Source organism: Ornithodoros turicata, chromosome 10 (genome assembly GCF_037126465.1).
Source record: "Ornithodoros turicata isolate Travis chromosome 10, ASM3712646v1, whole genome shotgun sequence".
Classification (NCBI taxonomy): domain Eukaryota; kingdom Metazoa; phylum Arthropoda; class Arachnida; order Ixodida; family Argasidae; genus Ornithodoros; species Ornithodoros turicata.
In genome coordinates this window covers 13,585,094-13,607,915 of record NC_088210.1, presented here as the reverse complement: position 1 = coordinate 13,607,915, position 22,822 = coordinate 13,585,094, and the positions used below count along the sequence as shown (strand labels likewise).

At 48.5% G+C, this 22,822-nt stretch overlaps 1 protein-coding gene across 1 annotated transcript in view; it reads left to right on the top strand.

Moving 5' to 3' along the window:
* Window positions 1-22,822, top strand: part of LOC135370421 (sedoheptulokinase-like) — a 77,715-nt gene that overhangs the window by 38,189 nt on the left and 16,704 nt on the right. Inside the window, exon 2 of the mRNA XM_064604162.1 lies at window positions 16,111-16,286. Coding sequence (XP_064460232.1) covers window positions 16,111-16,286 — 176 coding nt within the window. The remainder of the gene's footprint in view (window positions 1-16,110; window positions 16,287-22,822) is intronic.

Here is a 22,822-nt window from a genome sequence, read left to right as displayed (position 1 = left end):
GAAGACTGGGAGGTGGTGGGTTCGAATCCTACCATCGGATGTGCTGTTTCAGGTTTTCCCTGGGTTTTCCCGATGACTTTCCAGACGAATGTTGGCACAGTTCCTCCCTGAAGTCGGCCCAGGACGCATACTAATCCTGCTATTCCTCACTCCTTCCTGCTGTCCTCTCTCCATTAGTCCACATCTGTACGCCTCTCATAGCCACAGTTGCTTCGCGGCGCTAACACGCCATTAGAAAATAAAAGCAGAGAGCTTCGCACAGCGTGCAGACTCACCACGCTATCGCTTACGTGCGCAAGGGCGATAGCGTACGACGCAGTAAAACTAAACGCTAAAAAAGAAAATGTGCCTGGAAATGTACGTACCAACAAGTCCAAATATTGATGTTTTAGTAACAGAATTTGTCAGGTGATTATATAAGCTTCGGGCTATGTTTTATGCTCCATCCTGTCCCGATCCAACAACTTCTTCAACGGATTGAGAAAAAAAGAGGGAAGTTTTTGAACTGTCCTGGTTACCGCAATGGACGGGTGTCCTTCAGTGACGACGGGTGAGGAGAATTCAAAGGAACAAGTATACAGTAAAAACATATAAAGTTACAGCTCCTCCAAGCAGCCCCTCCTGATCTCGGACAGCGGCAGCGTGAGCACTCAGCTCAAGTAAGACGTTCGACTTCATCCTCTCTACAGTTGCCATTTGGCTCCGTGTGCTTCCCCATTTATTCGGGGAATGTTGGGAGATAAAGAAGTTGACACTAATGACTGGGTCATCAGTGCTGCCCAACTTTCACAAGCAACCGAAAAGCTCATGTGAGATACTCATCAAGAAGCTTCCCAGCAATTAAAGGAGGGAACAGGTACATTGCTGCGGGAGGTGAACATACTGAAAAGTGGAACGTAATTGTATTTTGATTGCCTTTTCAATAAAATTTACATATAAGCAGATATTCGCTTATATTTGTACCACACTCGTATCCATATTTATGTGTCCGTGTACTGACGGATATCGATGCGTACATCGCAAGCAAGAGGGAGGTGCTCTTACCCTTATCGTGTCATTCTTTAGCGAATCAACTCATTCGATTTCACTGACTCTGCTTACTACGCATACTAATCCTGCTATTCCTCACTCCTTCCTGCTGTCATCTCTCCATTAGTCCACATCTGTACGCCGCTCTTAGCCACAGTTGCCTCGCGGTGCTAACACGCCGTTAGAAAATAAAAGCAGAGAGCTTCGCACAGCGTGCAGACTCACCACGCTATCGCTTACGTGCGCAAGGGCGATAGCGTACGACGCACTAAAACTAAACGCTAAAAAAGGAAATGTGCCTGGAGATGTGCGTACCAGGAAGCAAGGAAAATGTACGTACCAACAAGTCCAAATAGCTATTGATGTTTTAGTAACAGAATTTGTCGGGTGATGATATAAGCTTCGGACTATGTTTTATGCTCCATCCTGTCCCGATCCAACAACTTCTTCAACGGATTGAGAAAAAAAAAAAAAAAATAGGGAAGTTTCTGAACTGTCCTGGTTACCGCAATGGACGGGTGTCCTTCAGTGACGACGGGTAGGATGAGCTTTAGGATGAGGAGGTAGGATGAGCTCTTTATGAGCTTGACATGGAAAGGTACTCATTGCCTTTAGAGCAGCTAGCAGCTCTCGATCCCCCCTTCCCCCCCAAGGTTCCAACTCACTAAACTCCACAATAGGGTAGACGTGAATGTGATTTAAGGTGATCACACGCCCGGGACCCAATCCGCGTTCTTTGGTTTTGAGGACGCACGCTGTTCTTCGAAGGTAGCGTGGGTACCCAAAATGAACATGCGTCGCCCTCGTGCTATGCGATATCTTTTGAGAGATCAAGCGACAATGGAAAGAAGGAAGACAAGAAACAGACATCTTTTGGTGTGGCAAAAATTGCGTTTTTGAGCAAAACGAGTATTTTTCGAATGAAACGGATAATATTGTACACTGAATAAATAATGTGCACTATACCACTTGCGTTTTGGGTCGCCCTATTTTAAAACCGTCTCTCGCGTTGCCTTCGTTGTCATCTGCCGTGACTCCGCGTTTATGGGGTATACGCTAAATTGCACCTTCTATCCCCCCCCCCCCCGAAAAAAAAAGAAAAACTGCAGAATACAGGGCTTCAGAGTAGGGTACCCAAGCGAACGTGGTCCCGAAAGAAATAAGAGGTCGTCGCTGCGCATGCGCAGAACTCAACAGTGTTTTGCGCAATGCGCTGTGACTTTTGTTTTTTGTTTCGTTTTTTCTTTTTTATTTTTTTGCGGAGCCCCGCGAACGCTGGGGTATACCCTGTTTTAGAAACTCGCTAATCGGTCACATCCGTCACGTCTCAACAGACGCGGCGAAAGCCCTTGTGACAGAAATCATTTCTCCGGTGGCTGTTTGCGAAGTGGAAACGATTAGTTGTTCGTCGCTTTCGTGACAACCATTCTTTTCCTCCTGCACGCTTGATGGATGGCCTCCGATTCGTGAATGGACTCGTACCTGAACGGTATGGTCGATACGTAGTTTTCTTGGAAGGTAGGTGAGGAGCGTTATTTGTAAGGTAGGTTGTAGGTAAGTAAGGTTGTTATTTGGTAGGTAGGGGAGGAGCGGCATTCTTTTTCATATCGCCTGATAAGGAGACACCGTAATAATTGCGCGTGACCGTTAATTCGCTTCCCTCTGTTATACCCTTGTCACACGGGCAGTCTTCAACGATCATTGAAACCAATGACCATTGAAAATATGTGTAGTGACACCAAGTGTATGACGTGTCAGCTTCCCAAAGAGTATTGGATTCATGTTCCCCGACAGGTTGACACGTTACACACTTGGTGGCGCTACACACACTTTCAATGACGATTGGTTTCAATGACCATTGAAGCCTGCCTGTGTGGCAGGGGTATAACACGGGCAGCCTTCGACGACCGTTGAAACCAAACTGCGTTAACACGCGTACCGCCGGCAAGCGTCTAATGTGGCAACTTTGGAGAGGGGCATTGAATCCAATGCTGCTTGACAGGTTGACACGATACGCGTTTGCTGGCGCTACGCGCTGTTTTTCAAGGCACTTCGTTTCAACGGTTCGTTTATGAGATAGAGAAACAATATTTTTGGAAGAATACAGTGCGATTACAATGCGATTATACAATGTGGATTGCTACCCTTGTCACACGGGCAGTCCTCAACAACCATTGCAATCCAATGACCATTGAAAACGCACGTAGCGCCACCCAGCGTGTAACGCGTCAACTTCTCCAAGAGCTGGATCCAATGTTTCCTGACATGTTGACACATTACACGCTAGGTGGTGCCACCAGCATTTTCAGTGGTCATTGATCTCAATGGTCCTTGAAGACTGCCCGTGTGACAAGGGCAGCAATCCACATTGTATAATTGCATTGTATTCTTCCAAAATATTGTTTCTCTATCTAATAAAATTAATTTCAAGTCTCGTGAAGTATGACGTCATAGGCTGAACAATCTGCCATGCGTCTGGCAAGATACCCAATCTGGCTACACAACTGGGTTCAATGGTATGCTACACGTAATGCGTATTCCCCGATTGATTGACAGAATGCAAAGATTGTCGTCCGATATTCGCGACTCCAGCGGACTATAGGTGGCGCACGCCGAACCTGGACTCGAGGGTTGCCACCTCCACCACAAGGTGGCTACGGCTTCGCTGGAGTCGTGAATAGCCTGCTGACTTGCTGTGCTAAAGATCCCGGGTTCGATCCCTATACCGTGCGGCACGTGCAGCATATCGCTACAGGAATAAAATAATAATAATAATAATAATAATGTAGTAATAAAATTTAGACTCATTTAATTTACGTATAAATCTCCTAATTAGAGGAAGAAAAAGAGCAAGGAAGAAGACAACGGCAGCATATTAATGGCAGGGACTCGAAATTTCCTCAATAAAACTGTGCCAAGAATATTCGGCACGCTAAAAGGTCCAGGTTCAGCCTTATCGACTGGGCTGCCTCACGTTACCCATTCATGGATGCGATCCCACTACCGCAGGACGCGGGAACCTTTGCCTGCTGCGTTTCCGCCCTGGGCCGGTTCGCCCCTCCTTAGACAACCTGGGGGCCCAGGACTCCTCCGGGGCCTCCATGTTGACGTCCTTCTTAGTGCGGACACCCAGTCAACATGGGCAGGCGTGAGACACTGACCCCAGCCTCAGGCTGTCCTCTAGACCCGGCCTCCAGGTAGCTGGATTACAGGAGCGCGCCACTGCTCCCAGCCGTGAATCTACCTGCTATCTTGGGTATTTGAGGGACATATCTCTTAGCGCCCTCTGCAAACATACAGGGAGATAGTATTGATAGCGTCCTCGATAAACTTGCACCGGAATTGCCCCGAGACCACCGTGGTGCGGCGTGGCGCTCTACACTGGCGGTGCCCTGGGCGGAGGCATTATCGAATATGGAACTATGAAACTGCATAATGAAACTGCACCGCACTGGTGGATCTGGTGGATTCTAGCGTGCGTCGCCTTAGAGATCTTTGCTCGCTGTGCCTCATAAGCTGCGCGACCCGTAGCGAGCGGCACCTGGCGAGCGGCACCGATCGAATGTCATGCACGACCTACTACTATACTGTAGAGACCTGGACATCCGCAAAGCTCCCAGCACCGGGGTAGTAGTTCTGGCAATCGCCGCTTGGCTATGGGATTTGTCACTCGCTAGCACTATTCGTTACCACGTGACTTGCCGGAACCGCGGCAATGTATGGTGGGCTGTGTTGACAACGACGAAGCGGTACGGGAGAGGGTAGCGCGTGCTTAGCAACAGCCTGTGTAGCCCTGTGTAGCAGACGAACGACGGTGGCAAGGATGATAGTGTCATTCCCTCTCCCCAACAATGCTATGTGGCGCTTGCAGCGGTCACCTGCGTAACTATCCCATGACACGGCTCTCCCGTAGGCGATTGCCAGTGGTCCAGGTCTCTTATGGCTCGATGGCTGACTGCTGCTGCTTGCCCGGCTACACCTGGCAACATGTCGCTTCCGCCTTCCACCGTGCTTCCGGCAATCGCGATGCTTCTTGAAATTGCACTCTGGCGCTCGGCCGGTTTTCTCGGTTGAAGGTTCGGGGCAACTCAGTGCTGCATTGAATGGGTGCACTCCTTTAATCGATGACGTTCACTGCCCACCAGTGCAGTTTATCGAGGATGGCAAGGGGCACCAGGTCGCACCGGAGCGCCGTATGTCGGAGATTTCCAGAATTTCGGTCGAGATTCGCACCCTGCAGCACGCGCAGCTTGTATTTACACAGATAATAGTGCTCGCCTTAGTATAATTCTTCTCCCAATTATTTTACAAGAAGAAGAGGAGGAGAAAAAAGATGAAGAAGACAGCGGAAGCGTAATATTGGCACCGACTCGAAATTTCCTTATTTATATTATTCGCATATGGGACTCAAAAAGACCCACTTCTATAACCTGCATCAATAATTATTCGGCAAAATGTGCTAAAAGGTCTAGGTTCAGCCTTGTTGGTTGGGCTGCCTCTCGTTACCCATTCATGGATGCGATCCCACTACCGCAGGACGCGGGAACTTTTGCCTGCTGCGTTTCCGCCCTGGGCCGGTTCGCCCCTCCTTAGGCAACCTGGGAGCCCTGGACTCCTCCGTGGCCTCCATGTTGACGTCCTTCTTAGTGCGGACACCCAGTCAACATGGGCAGGCGAGAGACACTGACCCCAGCCTCAGGCTGTCCTCCAGACCCGGCCTCCAGGTAGCTGGATTACAGGAGCGCGCCACTGCTCCCGGCCGTGAATCCACCTGCTATCTTGGGTATTTGAGGGACATATCTCTTAGCGCCCTCTGCAAACACACAGGAAGATAGTATTGATAGCGTCCTCGATAAACTTGCACCGGAATTGCCCCGAAACCACCGTGGTGCGGCGTGGCGCTCTACACTGGCGGTGCCCTGTGCGGAGGCATTCTCGAATATGGAACAATGAAACTGCATAATGAAACTGCACCGCACTGGTGGATCTGGTGGATTCTAGCGTGCGGCGCCTAGAGACCTTTGCTCGTTGTGCCTCATAAGCTGCGCGACCCGTAGCGAGCGGCACCTGGCGAGCGGCACCGATCGAATGTCATGCACGACCTACTACTATACTGTAGAGACCTGGACATCCGCAAAGCTCCCAGCACCGGGGTGGTAGTTCTGGCAATCGCCGCTTGGCTATCGGATTTGTCGCTAGCTAGCACTATTCGTTACCACGTGACTTGCCGGAACCGCGGCAATGTATGGTGGGCTGTGTTGAGAAGGACGAAGCGGTACGGGAGAGGGTAGCGCGCGCTTAGCAACAGCCTGTGTAACCCTGTGTAGCAGACGAACGACGGTGGCAAGGATGATAGTGTCATTCCCTCTCTCCAATAATGCTATGTGGCGCTTGCAGCGGTCACTAGCGTAACTATCCCATGACACGGCTCTCCAATAGGCGATTGCCAGTCGTCCAGGGCTGCGTTCGAATACCTCGCGCCCGCGAAGCTGCCTGACTAGGCAGCTGACTAGGCAGCTGAATAGACCCCTTTGCTTGTCAATATTGGAACAGACTTGCCTAGCCGAGGCGCCTGTGGCGCCATCTTGTTGCTCACGCAAGAAATGCGTACGGCGCAAGCGCAGCAGGACTCTAATGCGCTAAGTTTGTAGGACATCGTGCATAATAAACTGTCACCTTCACAACTAAACATGTCTTCCAACTCTCTACGCAGTTTTAAAAAAACATACCACTATGTGCAACTTTACATTTAAAGCCATCAGAAACAGCGGGCACGCTGGTACCGTCAACGCGCGTCTCCATCCCGGCTGTCAGATGGTCAGGCGTATAACTAGACTGCATCGATGCGCACTAGGCGGTAGCCGACTGAATAGCGGACTTGGCGAGATTTGGAACGAGACATAACATGGCGGCACTTCCGGTTAGACCGCTAGGCAATCGACTAACCGGGGTATTGGAACGCAGCCCAGGTCTCTTATGGCTCGATGGCTGACTGCTGCTGCTTGCCCGGCTACACCTGGCGACATGTCGCTTCCGCCTTCAGCCGTGCTTCCGGCAATCGCGATGCTTCTTGGGATTGCACTCTGACGCAATCGCTCGGCCGGTTTTCCCGGTGAAGGTTCGAGGCAACTCAGTGCTCCATTGAATGGGTGCACTCCTTTAATCGATGAAGTTTCACTGCCCACCAGTGCAGTTTATCGAAGATGGCAAGGGGCACCTGGTTGCACCGGAGCGCCGTAGACCATTTTAGAAAAGCAAGCGCCACCTGTGGTACGCAAGGGCTCATGGGAACTTAGAGCGCCTTCAAGCATTACGATACGGCCAGAGGCGGAGGCAGAAGAAGAAGAACAACATTCCCGGTGTGCGCAGCCACAGCGTCAGCCGATATGAAGCATATCCGAAGCAGACGACGGAGCAGTGTCCCTCAAAGTTCCCATGCTGCCTTGCGCCACGCGCTTGATGGCGCGCGCATCTTTTTAAAATCGTCCATTTCGGTCGAGATTCGCACCCTGCAGCACGCGCAGCTTGTATTTTACTCGCCTTAGTATAATTCTTCTCTCAATTATTTTACAAGAAGAAGAGGAGGAGAAAAAAAGATGAAGAAGACAGCGGAAGCATAATATTGGCACCGACTCGAAATTTCCTTATTATTATTATTCGCATATGGGACTCAAAAAGACCCACTTCTATAACCTGCATCAATAATTATATGGCAAAATGTGCTAAAAGGTCTAGGTTCGGCCTTGTTGGTTGGGCTGCCTCTCGTTACCCATTCATGGTTGCGATCCCACTACCGCAGGACGCGGGAACTTTTGCCTGCTGCGTTTCCGCCCTGGGCCGGTTCGCCCCGCCTTAGGCAACCTGGGGGCTCAGGACTCCTCCTGTGCCTCCATGTTGGCGACCTTCTTAGTGCGGACACCCAGTCAACATGGGCAGGCGAGAGACACTGATCCCAGCCTCAAGCTGTCCTCTAGACCCGGCCTCCAGGTAGCTGGATTACAGGAGCGCGCCACAACTCCCGGCCGTGAATTCATCAGCTATCTTGGGTATTTAAGGGATATATTTCGCACTTAATGTTTACATAGATATATAATACGTATGTAGACCACACATACACATATGTGCCAGTTATGCAGGCGCTGCATTCAAGATATGCGTCTGTTTTGCTCATAGATTGAGAAGTTATCCGTCAAAAAGAACGTCTGAAAAATGTACCTAAGTTAATAACGAAGTTCTTCAGCATAAAATGTAACTCGTAGTTACTGAGTTACTTAAAAAAAAGAACGAGTTACTTCCAAGTTACTTCGGATACAAAATAGCATTACGCAGGTGCAGCGCGCGCGTGAGCAGTTGAGTTAGACCCTGAGTTGCCTGCGGAGGAGCGCAACACACGTAGATCCATAACTTAAAAACCCTAGACTTGGGGACAAAAAAAACGACAAACACAGTCCGTGTTTGTCGTTTTTTTGTCCCCAAGTCTCGGGTTTTTAAGTTATGGATCTATGCCACCAGCTCGCTTGCTACCTCTCTATCCACACGTAGACCGTTCCCGTTTTTGTCCAGTAATAGACCTCTCCCTGTTTGGAAACAAAAGACGTCATACTGTTCGACAGCGCCAAAAATTTGGTTGAATTGAACTACGTTCGAAGCAAGAGGTAAAGAAGGTCGCGCCCGAAAGCCATGGTCTTGGGGGGATCACGGTGTTCCTACTTTCCTTTCATTGGGAGGCAGCGAACAAGTGCCCGTTCGTGGAACCCAGCCCTCTCCTCCCGATTTGTTTGGGTTTCAGTCCCGTCTACCAACGTCATGATGACGTTTCTTTGATAGAGGTCTATTCGAGCGCTTTGCATCATTTCAATGACAGCGGTTCTTGTTTCCTGAACCAGAGTGTCGAACCGAAACGTTTATCGGTTCGGTTCGGGTTGAGCTCCAGAAGGCAACTATGATGGTTCAAACCGGTTCTTTCCAAACGGTTCGGTTCACGAACCGGTTCAGGGGCCACGGGAGCGAATGAAGCAGAACAGGCAGGTTAAAGCAAACTTCCGTTTGTGTGGTACAGTGCTTGAAGTGTACAGGAAGACGTCAGTGGTCGTTCAGGATTTTGAAAGACTGTGCAATATCAAAGACAAGGTAGTAGTGGTTGCAAGAGGAGCATAGCCATGAATTACCGCCTTGGGTTGACTGTCCCTGTACGTAGCTCATGTCGCGGGGGTTAACTGACTCACCGGGTTGTTCGCAGAATCTCGCCAGGAACAGGCGCCAGGAACATCTCGCCAGTGAACCAAGCCAGCTACCTTGGCCTGAGTCATTTAAGTGATAGAAATAATTCATCACCAGTCGGAGTCGCGAATACACGTTAATCACCAAAACGACGCTTCATGGTAGTTGGATTGCAATGGTGCGATCCTGAGCACGGCGTCTCTATGTAAAAGGCGCGTTATTGTGACAGCACTGACAGCCGCCGTGCTACCATGGCGCGTTAGAGTGAAGTGTCTGTGGAACAAAGACAAAGCAAGTACAAACAGAGGGTTCGACTAATTTTCGACCCATTGCCGACTTTTAAATACGATGTCAATACGGTTGTTTTTGCTTCTTTTATTTCAAATCCACAAAGAAACCCAGCTTGGCACGTTCTTTTCATTCTGACCAGCATCAGCGTGGCTGGCGCTTTACTTTCTAATACCCTAGTCACGCGGCAAACTTAATGCGTTAAACGTCTCCTAACGTCTCCGTCGTCTCCTAACGTCTCCACCTCCTAACCAACCATCATCTCGAATGACACCGTTCTCTCCCCTAATTTGTTGAAAACAGTAGGCGTACGCCTTTTGTGTTACAGTTATGTCCTGCATAATTGAGACAGAAAAGGTTGTGACAAAAACTTGTGACAAAAAAGATATATATACAGGGTATGTGCAGAAAAACGTGACCCACATTTTTACATGTAACTCGTTGTCTACTTACCCGAGGAACATCCGGTGGCGCACGATGGCGCATTTATGCGTGCGAAGTCTGCAGAAAAATTGTGGAAGCCATACTCAGCTAAAAAAAATTAACGGGGCAACGAAAACGTCGGCCTCCGTGCATCAGAATAGGGCAACATGGTGGACGTAGGAGAGTTGTGTACCGCTATGGGAGCTATCGTTGCATAAATCGAAACGATGTCCCACATGGATACTCATCGGCAGTACCCCTAGCGGTGCCTGCACATAACTTTCCTGAGACCAAAATGCACTACCATTCATAGTGACGACCACCCTATTCTAATGCACGGGAGCCCATATTTTCGCGCTCTGTTTATTTTTTTACGCTCAGTATGGCTTCCAGGAAGTTTGTTAGTTAGGTAGACAACAAGCTAACTGCCTAAATGCGGGTCATGTTTTTCTGCACACACCCTGTAGATTCAGGTGTATGTCTTAGACATTAGTAGTCCTACAAGTTTTCAGTTACTATCTTTGTTGTTGTTACTTCGTGACTCGAGAAAATCCAGATCATTGTTGCAGGGCACGACTTTTTCGGCAAGCAAAAGGAAGTCTACGAAGCTAATAAATGAAGAAAAAAGAGGAAAAATTGTTGTTACGTTCATGCACAACATGCAAAGTTCCGCACTTAGTTCCGCAAACTTAATTCCGTGTGAACCGTTATTCGAACCGGTAACCGGTATTTTTTTACCGGTTTAGTTCCGGTTCAGCTCCAAGATGGCGCCGACTCTTTTGGTTCGGTTCAGTCCCGGTTCGGCCAAAAATAAAGGTTAATGACGGTTTTCGGTTCGGGTTCAGGTTCGGTTCGACTCTCTGTCCTGAACACTATCACGTTCTACGGCAAACAATACCATGAAGGAAGCGGAGAAAAAGCAAGAAAATACATGGATGTGAGTCAAAAGCGAGTTAAAAGTAACTTGGAAGTTAACTTAAGTTACTTTGTCAAAGTTACATGAAAAAGAAACCAATTCCTCTGCAAGTTACAAAGGCGCAAAAGTACCGAATTAAGTTACACGTTAAAAAAAAGAAAAAGAGAACTTGCGTACAGAGAACTTGCGTAAAAGAGAATAACGTAACGAGTTCCTTGTAACGATTTAGCTCGAACTCTGGCTTTGCACAATTCTTCTCCTTGACTGTTTAGAAAGTAATTCCGCTCGTTCATTTGCGCCCATCCGCCGGCTGTCGCAACTCCTGTTGACAGCACTGGAGCAGTAACTTCCCCAGAAATCGACCTTCAGGGGGTTCTCAGCTTCCGGGAGCGGGGGAGGTAAATGTTTATCAGTAGATATTTGGGAAGTAGAGCTGTATTGGGCAATCTCAGAAATTTTAGGTGGGCGTTGCAAAATCCGTGGGGGAGGGAGGACAATCCCTACACTGGAGTCGTTTGGACGGCGAAGTTGTGCCGTAAAACTGAGCTGTCGATGACGAAATATGGATAACTGCGTTCTTTGCTCGATGCATATTCGGAACTACGCTGAAGGTCATTGCGTCTTGGCGTAGTCATAGCAACGTAGAAGCGTAGACGAATCAAAACAATGAACAATGTCGACGTCACAAAGGTATGCTTGAGAATGAAAGACGTACGAAGCACCCAAAGTTTAGAGATTTATTACTAGCTTTCAGGCAGAGACTGCCCTTCTTCAGGTACATTGCGCACAATGTTACAAAACAATATATAGCACCAACATGGGTGAGGGCAGAAATGAAAAGGGTGAGGGAGTACATAGTGATGAACAGCCTGACACATTTCACGGCACAAAAACATTCAAACAGAGATAGAGAGTAACAGCCGGGAAAGAAAAGCAAGGAGGACAAAATACGCGTGGCATTGAGACCAGTTGGGGAGACTAAGACTAAAAAAGGAAGAAGAAGAAGGAGCAAAATGGGGAGTAATTGCAGCTTCTTGTCCCCTAGGGTGCAATTACTCCCCTAATCCCGAAATTTACTCCCGAGGACAGCAAATAGTCACCGAACTTCGTAAATGACCTCCTGAATGCACTAGTCTACGTCAATATGTGCTCTTCGTGAATTTGATAGAATAAGGCTGTATAACTTAGATAAGTTAAGCAAGCTTCCACCCATAGAGAGGAAGAAAATCTAGCGGTTATTTCTTGCGGAACTGTGCTCTATTCGCGACTCCAATAAACTACAGGTGGCGCCCCGAAATTCCAAGATGGCGGACGAGTCCAGGTATCCATGAGGTCTCCCGAGCAAGGCGAGCGTAGGGACTTCGTTGTAGGCCGAATTAGGATAATTTCAGTTTTTAATATGCGCAAATTCACATGCTTCATGAAAAGGAATTCATTTTGTCTGCTGGTCATCTCATACTGTGCAGCTCAACTGAGAGAAGCAGGCAAAAGGTTTCCGTCGTCGGAAGGTGTTCAGAAACGCCGGGTGTGGAGGGAACGGGAGAAGGCATTTTGGAATCTAAGAAGGCAAGGCAAGGATTGTTTGCTTAAGCAGGGTGACATATCGTGTGTTACGGAAGGAGGAATTGCTAGTATGCAAGTAATACCACTCTTGAGTTTGTCCTCCGACAGTCCGGTAATACATGAGCGTTGCAAGCGAACAACAGCTCCGTTGTTCGTTGGACCTGTAGTGTCTCTAAGAATTTAGACAGCTTTTGTAGAAACTTTGAGACACAAGTAATCATAAAAGAATTGTAATCCTGCATTTCGGCTCACATGGGCATTTGGAAAAGCTCGCGAGAAGACTTCCTTGTTTGGTGTGGTCGTGTGGTGGCGACAAAACGTGCTCATATGCTCTAACCTTGATGTCTGCACTGTAACTGTATGTCAAAGCCCCAAAGGTATACGTGAACAATACATATTTTGAAAACCCTTGGCGCGCACGCACATATCTGACACCTTGTCTTAGCACGCATACACGTGCAATTATTTAACGTGCCATATGCTGAGTGACGAACATCTGAGCGCTGCAAACGAGGTGCTTTCGCAAAGTGAAGTATTCTTTTTCTGCACTGCTCTTGGTGTTCACGTACAACTTTGTGTGATATTTTGTCTGTTTATACGAATCCCACAGACCATCAAGGATGGATGCTTGTCTACGCCGCAATTGTACAGCGACATTGTTTACTTTTGCGTGAGGTCCGAAAATGCCTACATGTCAGCGCGACAAAGAAATGCCGGTTCCTTGTTCCGTATTACTAAGATGAACATTAAGATAAAACCGTGGTGACAGAGTTGATCAGGAAACTCGTGCGATGGGTCAACAGATGAGACTTCCGTTCCGTTCTCCTTGATTAAAAGAAAACACGGGGTTTCTCCAACAGGCTGAGAAGAAAGTAGTAGTGCAACATCTGCCCTCTTTTCGATTTTGATACATTCTGTGTTCTGTCCATAAGCGACGGAAACATGTACAGCTTCCCTGCCCCGACGTGCTGTCGGACCTAGATTCGCAGCTTTTCTAAATTGCCACCAGGTGGCCACGGCTTCGCCGGAGTCGCGAATATGCATATACTAAAAGTCACTAATAGTAATAATGTAATGTAACAAATTTTAGACCGATTTAATCTACGTATAAATCTACTAATTAGAGGAGAAAAAAAGAGGAAGAAGAGAACGGCAGCGTAGTAATGGCAGGGTCTCGAAATTTCCTTATTGATGCCCCACGTGGGATTTGAAGATTACCACTTCTTCTTTAACCTTCACCACTAAAAGGTCTAGGTTCAGCCTTATTGACTGGGCTGCCTCACGTTACCCATTCACGGGTGCGATCCCACTACCGCAGGACGCGGGAACTTTTGCCTGCTGCGTTTCCGCCCTGGGCCGGTTCGCCCCGCCTTAGACAACCTGGGGGCCCGGGACTCCTCCAGGACCTCCATGTTGACGTCCTTCTTAGTGCGGACACCCAGTCAACATGGGCAGGCGAGAGACACTGACCCCAGCCTCAGGCTGTCCTCTAGACCCGGCCTCCAGGTAGCTGGATTACAGGAGCGCGCCACTGCTCCCGGCCGTAAACCCACCTCCTATTTTGGGTATTTATGGGACGTATTTTGTAGCTCCCTCTTCAGGGTATTGAGGCACCCTAGGTAAACATTGCTTCCAGCGCCATGTGGCGGAGATATCCGCAATTAGCAACAGTCCTTCCCTGCAGCAAGCGCAGCATCTCGCTACACAAATAATGTAATAAAATTTAGGCTGATTCACCTTAGTATAATTCTACTCCCAATTATTTTACAAGAAGAAGAAGTAGAGCAGGAGTGGAAGAAGGCAGCGGCACCATAATGTTGGCACCGACTGGAAATTTCCCTATTGGTGTTCCCATATAGGATTTAAATAATTATTCGTCAAAATGTGCTAAAAGGTCTAGGATCAGCCTTGTTGGTTGGGCTGCCTCTCGTTACCCATTCACGGTTGCGATCCCACTACCGCAGGACGCGGGAACTTTTGCCTGCGGCGTTTCCGCCCTGGGCCGGTTCGCCCCTCCGTAGACAACCTGGGGGCCCAGGACTCCTCCGGGGCCTCCATGTTGACGTCCTTCTTAGTGCGGACACCCAGTCAACATGGGCAGGCGAGAGACACTGACCCCAGCCTCAGGCTGTCCTCTAGACCCGGCCTCCAGGTAGCTGGATTACAGGAGCGCGCCACTGCTCCCGGCCGTGAATCCATCTCCTATCTTGGGTATTTAGGGGACGTATTTTGTAGCTCCCTCTTCAGGGTATTGAGGCACCCTAGGTAAACATTGCTTCCAGCGCCATGTGGCGGAGATATCCGCAATTAGCAACAGTCCTTCCCTGCGGCAAGCGCAGCATCTCGCTACACAAATAATGGTGCAATGTAATAAAATTTAGGCTGATTCACCTTAGTATAATTCTACTCCCAATTATTTTACAAGAAGAAGAAGTAAGCAGGAGTGGAAGAAGGCAGCGGCAGCATAATGTTGGCACCGACTGGAAATTTCCCTATTGGTGTTCCCATAGAGGATTTAAATAATTATTCGTGAAAATGTGCTAAAAGGTCTAGGTTCAGCCTTGTTGGTTGGGCTGCCTCACGTTACCCATTCATGGATGCGATCCCACTACCGCAGGACGCGGGAACTTTTGCCTGCTGCGTTTCCGCCCTGGGCCGGTTCGCCCCTCCTTAGACAACCTGGGGGCCCGGGACTCATCCAGGGCCTCCATGTTGACGTCCTTCTTAGTGCGGACACCCAGTCAACATGGGCAGGCGAGAGACATTGACCCCAGCCTCAGGCTGTCCTCTAGACCCGGCCTCCAGGTAGCTGGATTACAGGAGCGCGCCACAGCTCCCGGCCGTGAACCCATCAGCTGTCTTGGGTATTTCAGGAATATATTTCGCACTTACTGTTTCCCACTATGCTGAAGGTCATTGCGTCTTGGCGTAGTCATGGCAACGTAGGTTGCCATACTGTTACCACGATCCGTGGTAATAGTCTATGTCTATGTCTAATCAATGGATCGTGCTATTACGTATGATCCTCTTGGTCTAGCCCCGACGCAATGTGTTGTGTTGCATTCTAAAAAAAAAAGAAAAAAAAAAGAGCGAAATGGGGAGTATTTGCAGCTTCTTGTCCCCTAGAGTGCAATTACTCCCCTAATCCCGAAATTTACTCCCCACGACTGCAAATAATCACCAAAGTCCAAACTTGGTAAATGGTCTCCTGAATGCAATAGTCTACGAAAAATGTGCTCTTCGTGAATTTGATGGAATAAGGCTATATAACTTAGATAAGTTAAGCAAGTTTTCACCCATACAGAGGAAGAAATATCTAGCGGTTATTTCTTGCGAAGCTGTGCCCTATATGCATGTCGCAAAATTTTATATCATTCGATATATCACGGTTGACGGTTTGATTCAAAGTGCTGCCATTCGTGCACATGAATTATGTACGTACCTGGGATTCTTCTCTACGCACTCTCCACTCTGTGACATTCATTTAGTCCAGTGCATTTAATCCTTAAACGGACTAATTTTGTGGCAACGCATTTAGTCACCAAAAGGGAGTCAACTGACAGATTTTTCCTAAGGGTGATGAGTAGGTGTTTCGGAATGGCGCCTGTTTCTCGATCATGTACCTTGTATATGTATTGAATTAACTCGTACGTACGTGCTTATGCACGCAGGTTATGCGAGGCTGACTTTCCGGTGTCTCTCCTGCCTGACGTCGTGCAAGCTGGTGAACTGGCCGGACGGCTGAAAAGCGCCTGGTATGGAATCCCCGTCGAGACGCCCGTCTATGCAGCCCTGGGGGACATGCAGAGCTCCGTCATGTCCACCATGCTGGAGGACAGGGATGCAGGTCAGTCCCTATAATGCACGTTTGGTGCAACGTTCTCTCTGTTGTACCGCAGAACCGGAATGCCTTGATATTGTTTGGGAAACGTATTTGGGGCGGTGGTGGTGTTCGGGCTCGGAAGCAGCCACAAAAGAAAGAGCAAAAGATTTGCAATGCCACTTAGTTTCCCTGAGAGGTTACTGACAAAAATGTTATCGAGCGAATTATGTTCGTTATTTAAACCGTGTATTCACGCGAGTGACATTTCCCCAGAAGCGGAAGATGCGAAGAACGTCATAGCTTTCTGCTGTCACGCGAGCGCGTCGTGTTTTCACGTATATACACTGCTAACCATGATGCCACAGCCATCTTGTGCCACAGCCGCAAGATATTCCTTTGCAGACGACAGGAAAAGACGCTGACGGCGTCGTCTGCTAAGTGTCGTCTGCTAAACTCGCAGTACGCCACTCTCGGTATTCCCCACCATGTGAACGCTCGACACAACACGGAACGGAACTTCGTCTCTGTAAGCAGTGTTTTCGCTGTTTCTTTCGCTAGAATCTTCCGTGAGTATGTCGCGCGTGTGAATAAACGGAAACTTGCACGAAATAATGCGGTATTTGCGAAATAATGCACGAAATAATGCCATTTTTGACTCGTAGCGTTGCTGTTAAAGGTGCGGCGAAAATGGCAAAAATTTCTCCTCTTCAAAAGACTAGAAGAGCGTATAAGTTAGGCACATACATATTTGAAGGACGCAGCAAGGCACAAGAACAGGACGGAACACTGTCTTCGTGCAGTCTGCCCTTGTGGTTTCTGACGTTCTCGAAATATGCAGTCAGTTGGTTGCGGAAACCGCAATTTGCGCTTTCCGTTTTCCCGCCTTCTCCCAGGAGGCACGGCACGGCGGTACAAGTTGGACGTTCAGTGCCCCGCGTTGTCCCGCCTTCCTTTTAATTAAAGGTCTGTGTTAGCACCACGAAGCAACTGCAGCTATGTATGGCGTACAGCGGGAGGGGGTGGTGGTAGCACGCGTCCTGGGCCGGGACTACAAGGGGAACCATGTCAACATTCGTATAGAAGCTCAAAACAGCGGCATATGCTGGGGTATAGTTGGTGCATATTAACCGTATACCATTCAGTGCTCCACCAAAACATGGACTTCAAGACAAGAGAGACAGGACATTGTCTATCGGTCCATGTTCTTCTTTTTTTTTTTTTTTTTTTTTTTGCGCTGATGACTACGGTTCGCCTGGAAAGTCAGCCGGAAAACGTAGGGAAAGCCTTCGACAGCAGGTGGCAGGATTATCGCGCCTCGTGAGGAGGAGAAGAAGAAGGAAAGCGCAAATTGCAGTTTCGTTCGCGATTAAATCATGAACGACGACACGGATGCTTTTGGGTAATGGCATCTTCTATTACGCGAGAAGTTTTCGCACTGTAGCGCCCCTTTAAGCAACTGATAAGCCTTGGTCACCACAGACTCCCGAGACAAATATGTGAATGACAGTTGCGGCTGCGTGCTCAGTCATGTCAGAGACGCACGATCTCCGATTCGTTTTCTCCTATGCGGTATTTTATTGAAAGAAATACGAGTTTTTATTCATCTATTCATTCCATTCATTAGGCATTTATTAATACCGAGAACATTTGGGTCGGCGCCCGCCGCCTCCCATCGCTGCTGCGCCCGGGGTTCTCTGGCGGGCTCCGGCTCCTCCACGGTGCTGAGCCCCTCCCCCCCTCCCCCCTTTCAATTCTGATCATATTTTAGTTCCATATATGCCGACATTCTGGCAAAATTTTGATATTTCAACTTTGCAAATTTACAAAATTCTGGTTGTTGTTGTGGAAGCCGATATCGCTTGAGGTCCAGGTAGAACCTCTCAAGCACTTTCCAACGACACCTCGATCCTTGGCGAATCTAGCTTCACGCGTTCGCGAGATAGACTGCCCGCAAGGTACGCGTACCCCCTATATTTCCGTCTCTCTCGCACGCGCCCGCCAGCGACTGCGTCAGCCGCCGTAATGACCTTGTTAGCTAGAATCTTGCACGTATAAGCCATATGGATTTAGCCGGTTTGTTGCTATCGGTTTATTACTCACCGATCGACTTATCGCGTCATGAAATTTGGCATAATTTGGTTGAATCGGAAATTTTGACCTGGCTACCAAACCGAACTTACAGACATTTTCACGTCAAAGAGAGAGAGAGAGAGAGAGAGAGATGAAAGCGAAGCGGTTCACTTTTTCATAGTAGCGCATTTTGTAGCGCACTACAGCTTTCAGAATATTCAGGAGCAGCCGCTATAACCGCTGTATTCGCGGCGAGACCCTCACTAGGAACGCCACTGTGCCGCCTCTTGGTGGGGATCTTCGTTTCGGTTTCGTTTTTGTTACTTACAGTAAAAACTGTCATATTGGAATGAAAATGCGATTTTCTTGGAACACATATGTCGTTTTCGTCGTGAATCACCAGGAAATATCAATGCTGGACAGCCTCTTACACGTGCAATGCCTTGATACGCAATGCAATGTGCGAATACTGCCCGGGAATACCCCCACGACACGGTTCGTTCAGTGAACACCAGAGGGCGACTCCCAAACTTCTCGGCGCGAATATGTACCGCATTGCCCCCCCCCCCCCCCGGACCACTCATGATTGCAATGTGTTTACGTTATCATGAGGTACGTCGTAGGTATTTATTCGAGAAGGAACGAAGAAAAAAAATGACAAGGAACACATCTCATCCCAGGAAAACGAAGGGTGGAAAAGGGAGAACAGAAACAATCACCAACCATTCCGATCCCTGCACATTTCTCACCGTCCCGATACACCTCTTCTCTTTCCCAACGTTATTGCACAGTGTATGAAAGACAAATAGACACCAAAAAAGTAGATTACTTTCGGAGGCCTCGGTAAAGCCGCGTTTTCATCACATTCTTCATCCAGCAACAGCAATTTCTCTTGTTTGACGTCAGCAGTCCAATATTACTCATTTCGTGGTCTATGGATGCCCCATGGGCAGAAAAAAAAAATGGCGGTATTGTGTTGGACACTGAGATTGTAGTCGTCTGTTGAGACATACTGTTCCGTAATAACAGGATTCCCAAGTAGACAGTGGGACTCAGTTCACTGTTGTTTGCTTGTCTCGTTCTTTCACAGCTGTTGTTTAGATTGCGTTCGACGCCATCAATTTCGTGCTCGCTGTTTTTCAGCTGTTGCTTATGTCGTTGATCCATAGTGGCTAGGCTGTGCGAAATCACTCAAGAACGGCGATTTTAACGAACAAGGAGCCTGATCGATCGTGCTAGGAGCGCTGCCTCCCAAGCAGCACAAATATTGGTCCAATATTGTACCAATATTGGCAATAGCGGCCCAGTATTTGTCTAATATTGGACCAATAATAGACCAGTATTGCCGATATTAGGCCAATATTGGGCCAAGATGCCGTGCTGCTTGGGCGGTTTCTAGAGTCATATCTGATCTGATGTCATGCGTAATTATCACCTTCACGAGGGTTCATTCTATGGTCTATATTATGTTGTTTTGTACGTGTATATTACATGTTCATGAAAAAAAAAAAAGTCGTATACTCCTTTCTCTTTCTCATCACATCTACGCGATACCGGTATCATTGTCAGCAGTGCTCGGTCCTGAGCCTGTTGTGTCGCGAACTTCTGTTTTTGGAGCGTATATACGTCGGAGCTGCAACAAGCCGGGCTTCAATCGCTTCATCGTCGTTACGGTCGTAACAAGATAACGAGTGGTGGGAAATTCAAAAAGGTGGGCACGTGACACATTGCGCGTGACGTGTACCCCGGCCTTCACGTATCGCGGGAAGAGCGACGTGCACGTGTTTTATCACGTGCCTGCCTTTTTAAATTTCCCGCGCGCCTTTTTCAATTTCCCGCCACTCGTTAGCTTGTAACGACCATAGCGATGATGAAGCGATTAAGCCCCCAGCACTCTATGGAAAAACGTCACCATGTAACATGGCTAAGGTCGACCACTGCGCAGAGCGCTATCGTTATCACTCTTGATTTGAGGAGTGTTAATGTTAACGCTCAGAAGGTGCAATGATATGTTTTGTTCTTCACCTAATATGTATTCCCCAATTGATTGGCACCAGGGTTGCGGAATGGGATGACCCATTCCGTTCCACTTCCATTCCGAGGAATGGGGATTTGTGATAATTTCATTCCTTTCAATTCCTCGGAATGAAAAGGTATGGCCAATTCCCACTCCTGGAATGGCTTGGCAGCGCCATTCCATTCCTTTAATTCTATCAATAAAAGAAAAGGGACCGGTATAGCCGTGCTGGGTAGCCCAACAGCGCTATAAGAGGAGATTCACATTACCCATCACGAAAAAAGCAAAAAGACAAGGTTATTTCGCCCTTGACCGTGTCACACCCAGACCAGTCCATTCCAATTTCATTCCGCCTGCGAAAAAAAAAAAAAGTGCCTAATTCCATTTCATTCCTAGGACAGTTTGCGCCATTCCATTCCAATTCCATTCCGGGCTCTGATAAATCTGGAATGATTCCGGAATCATTCCAACCCCGGAGTGGCAACTCCGCAACCCTGATTGGCACAACGCGCCAACCGATAGCGTGCTTGCTTGCTGAGCTCAAGATCGCGGGTTCAATCCCGGCAGGGGACGGTACGCATTGTGTGGGAGGTAAACATAGGGTGCCTCAATACTAGCTCCCTCTGCACACAGAGGGAGCTAGTGTGAGCACTTTATAAGCACTCTTTATGAGCACTAAATCTTAGATTTGGTAGGTGATGCTCGCACTTGAGAGGGAGTTACGAGAGTTTTGTCCAGCGATTTCCAGCTGTGTTTGCACGGTCCGTTGAAATGGCGCAGGTGGCCCGATGAACGCCTTTTTAAAGTAATTATTTTGCATGCGTTTGAGGAAAATTTAATATAACGTGGTATCAGCATGCAAGTATGAATAAGACTATGTACAGTTCAGGATATGTAAACTCTGCGCCGGCGAAGTAGAACGGCAAAAAATTTCAGTCAAATATTTCCAGCAAACCTCACAACTACGGAGAGCACAAGCCAGTACGAATTAGACTATATGCAGTTCAGGACATGCAACATCTCCGCCAGAGAAATGTAACAGCAAACTGTCAGCCGAGTATTGAAAAAAAAAAAGGAAAAAAGAAAAAGGGTGTAGTACAACAGCAAGACATCCGTCCTAGTATGCGCAACAAAACTGCAGCAGAAAGGTACAGTACGCACAGCAAACGAACGATTTTCCAACAAAACACCTTATGAGGTAAAATATGTACAGTTATGGAGAAGCTTGGGCCACGATGACACGTCCATCAACTGGGCAGACATGATAACAGCGCACATAGAACACGGACGAAGTAAAGAGGACAGGACAGTTCGCTGCGCAGTATGTACGATTTTATCATGTCTCCCCAGTGTATGAACCGACTGCCCCTCAAACCGCACTGTACGTCCATCAACGACACGAACAGAGGGATGCGAACGCCACAGCCGCTCGAAGATGACCTGCCCCAGCGCAAACGAGTCCGGCTGCTGGATGTCGACAGGTTAATGCGCAACCGTCGCATCAACAGGAATAACGGCGTGTTACGTCGTCGGTGCGCCACGGCCTGACAGCGTGCCGTTCACAGTATTGCCGCCCCGTAGGCTGTGACAAGAACACTGAGGCGGTGTCCTGACCACCGGCGATCGAAGGTCAGGGGGCAGGAGATGAACAATTCAGAACAAGTCCCCAAAAGATCCTTGCGGTGTGGCACCCATAGGGTACATGGCTGTACCCTATGTATGTACGTTAGCTGCTACGTTACAATAGTACCGGCAACTGTCCTGGAACACAATGCTCGAAGTGGAGAGGTGGTCACGCGTGGGCTGAATCCCCCATGCGAAGGACCATAACGTGTCGTACAGAGGTCCAGCGAGCCATGGTCGTATTACTGAGGACCATGATATGGTCCTTCGCCGACGCTACAGGTCCGCTCGCACCCGCTTGAAGTCCGCGTCGAATCGCTGCTTCAACAAGTGCGTTAGGAGACGACGTCACAATGTGGGCGGGAAGAATTTGGGACAGTTTTCGATTATACGCATGAATAGCAGCGTAGAAGTGTAGTGGGGACGCGGCTGCAGGTGCCAGCGGATTATGGGCATGTGGTGTAAGATCCGCCATCAGTGGATCCATCCAGTACATGAGCAGCACCTAAGCTGGTGCCGACTCGCCGTTGAGTATACTTGATGTAGTCTTCAGTGCAGTGCTTCTGTTCATGAGGCCGACATCGGGCAATGCTACCCCACCCTGAGACATAGGAAGAGAGAGAAGGGCACGGGTGGGCTACAGGCCTACGTCGTTTTCGCCAAAAGAAAGAGGTGATAGCGGTGTAGACCCGCGCTACAATGTGGAGCGGTACAATCCGCCATTTCATAAAATGTTAACGGAGCACGTGCAGGACGGTGGCGCATCCTATCGGGACTTTGGCGAACCACTTTGGTTGTGATTCGCCGTCTGCCATCGCCATCACGTATATGCGCGTGGTATCGAATTGCA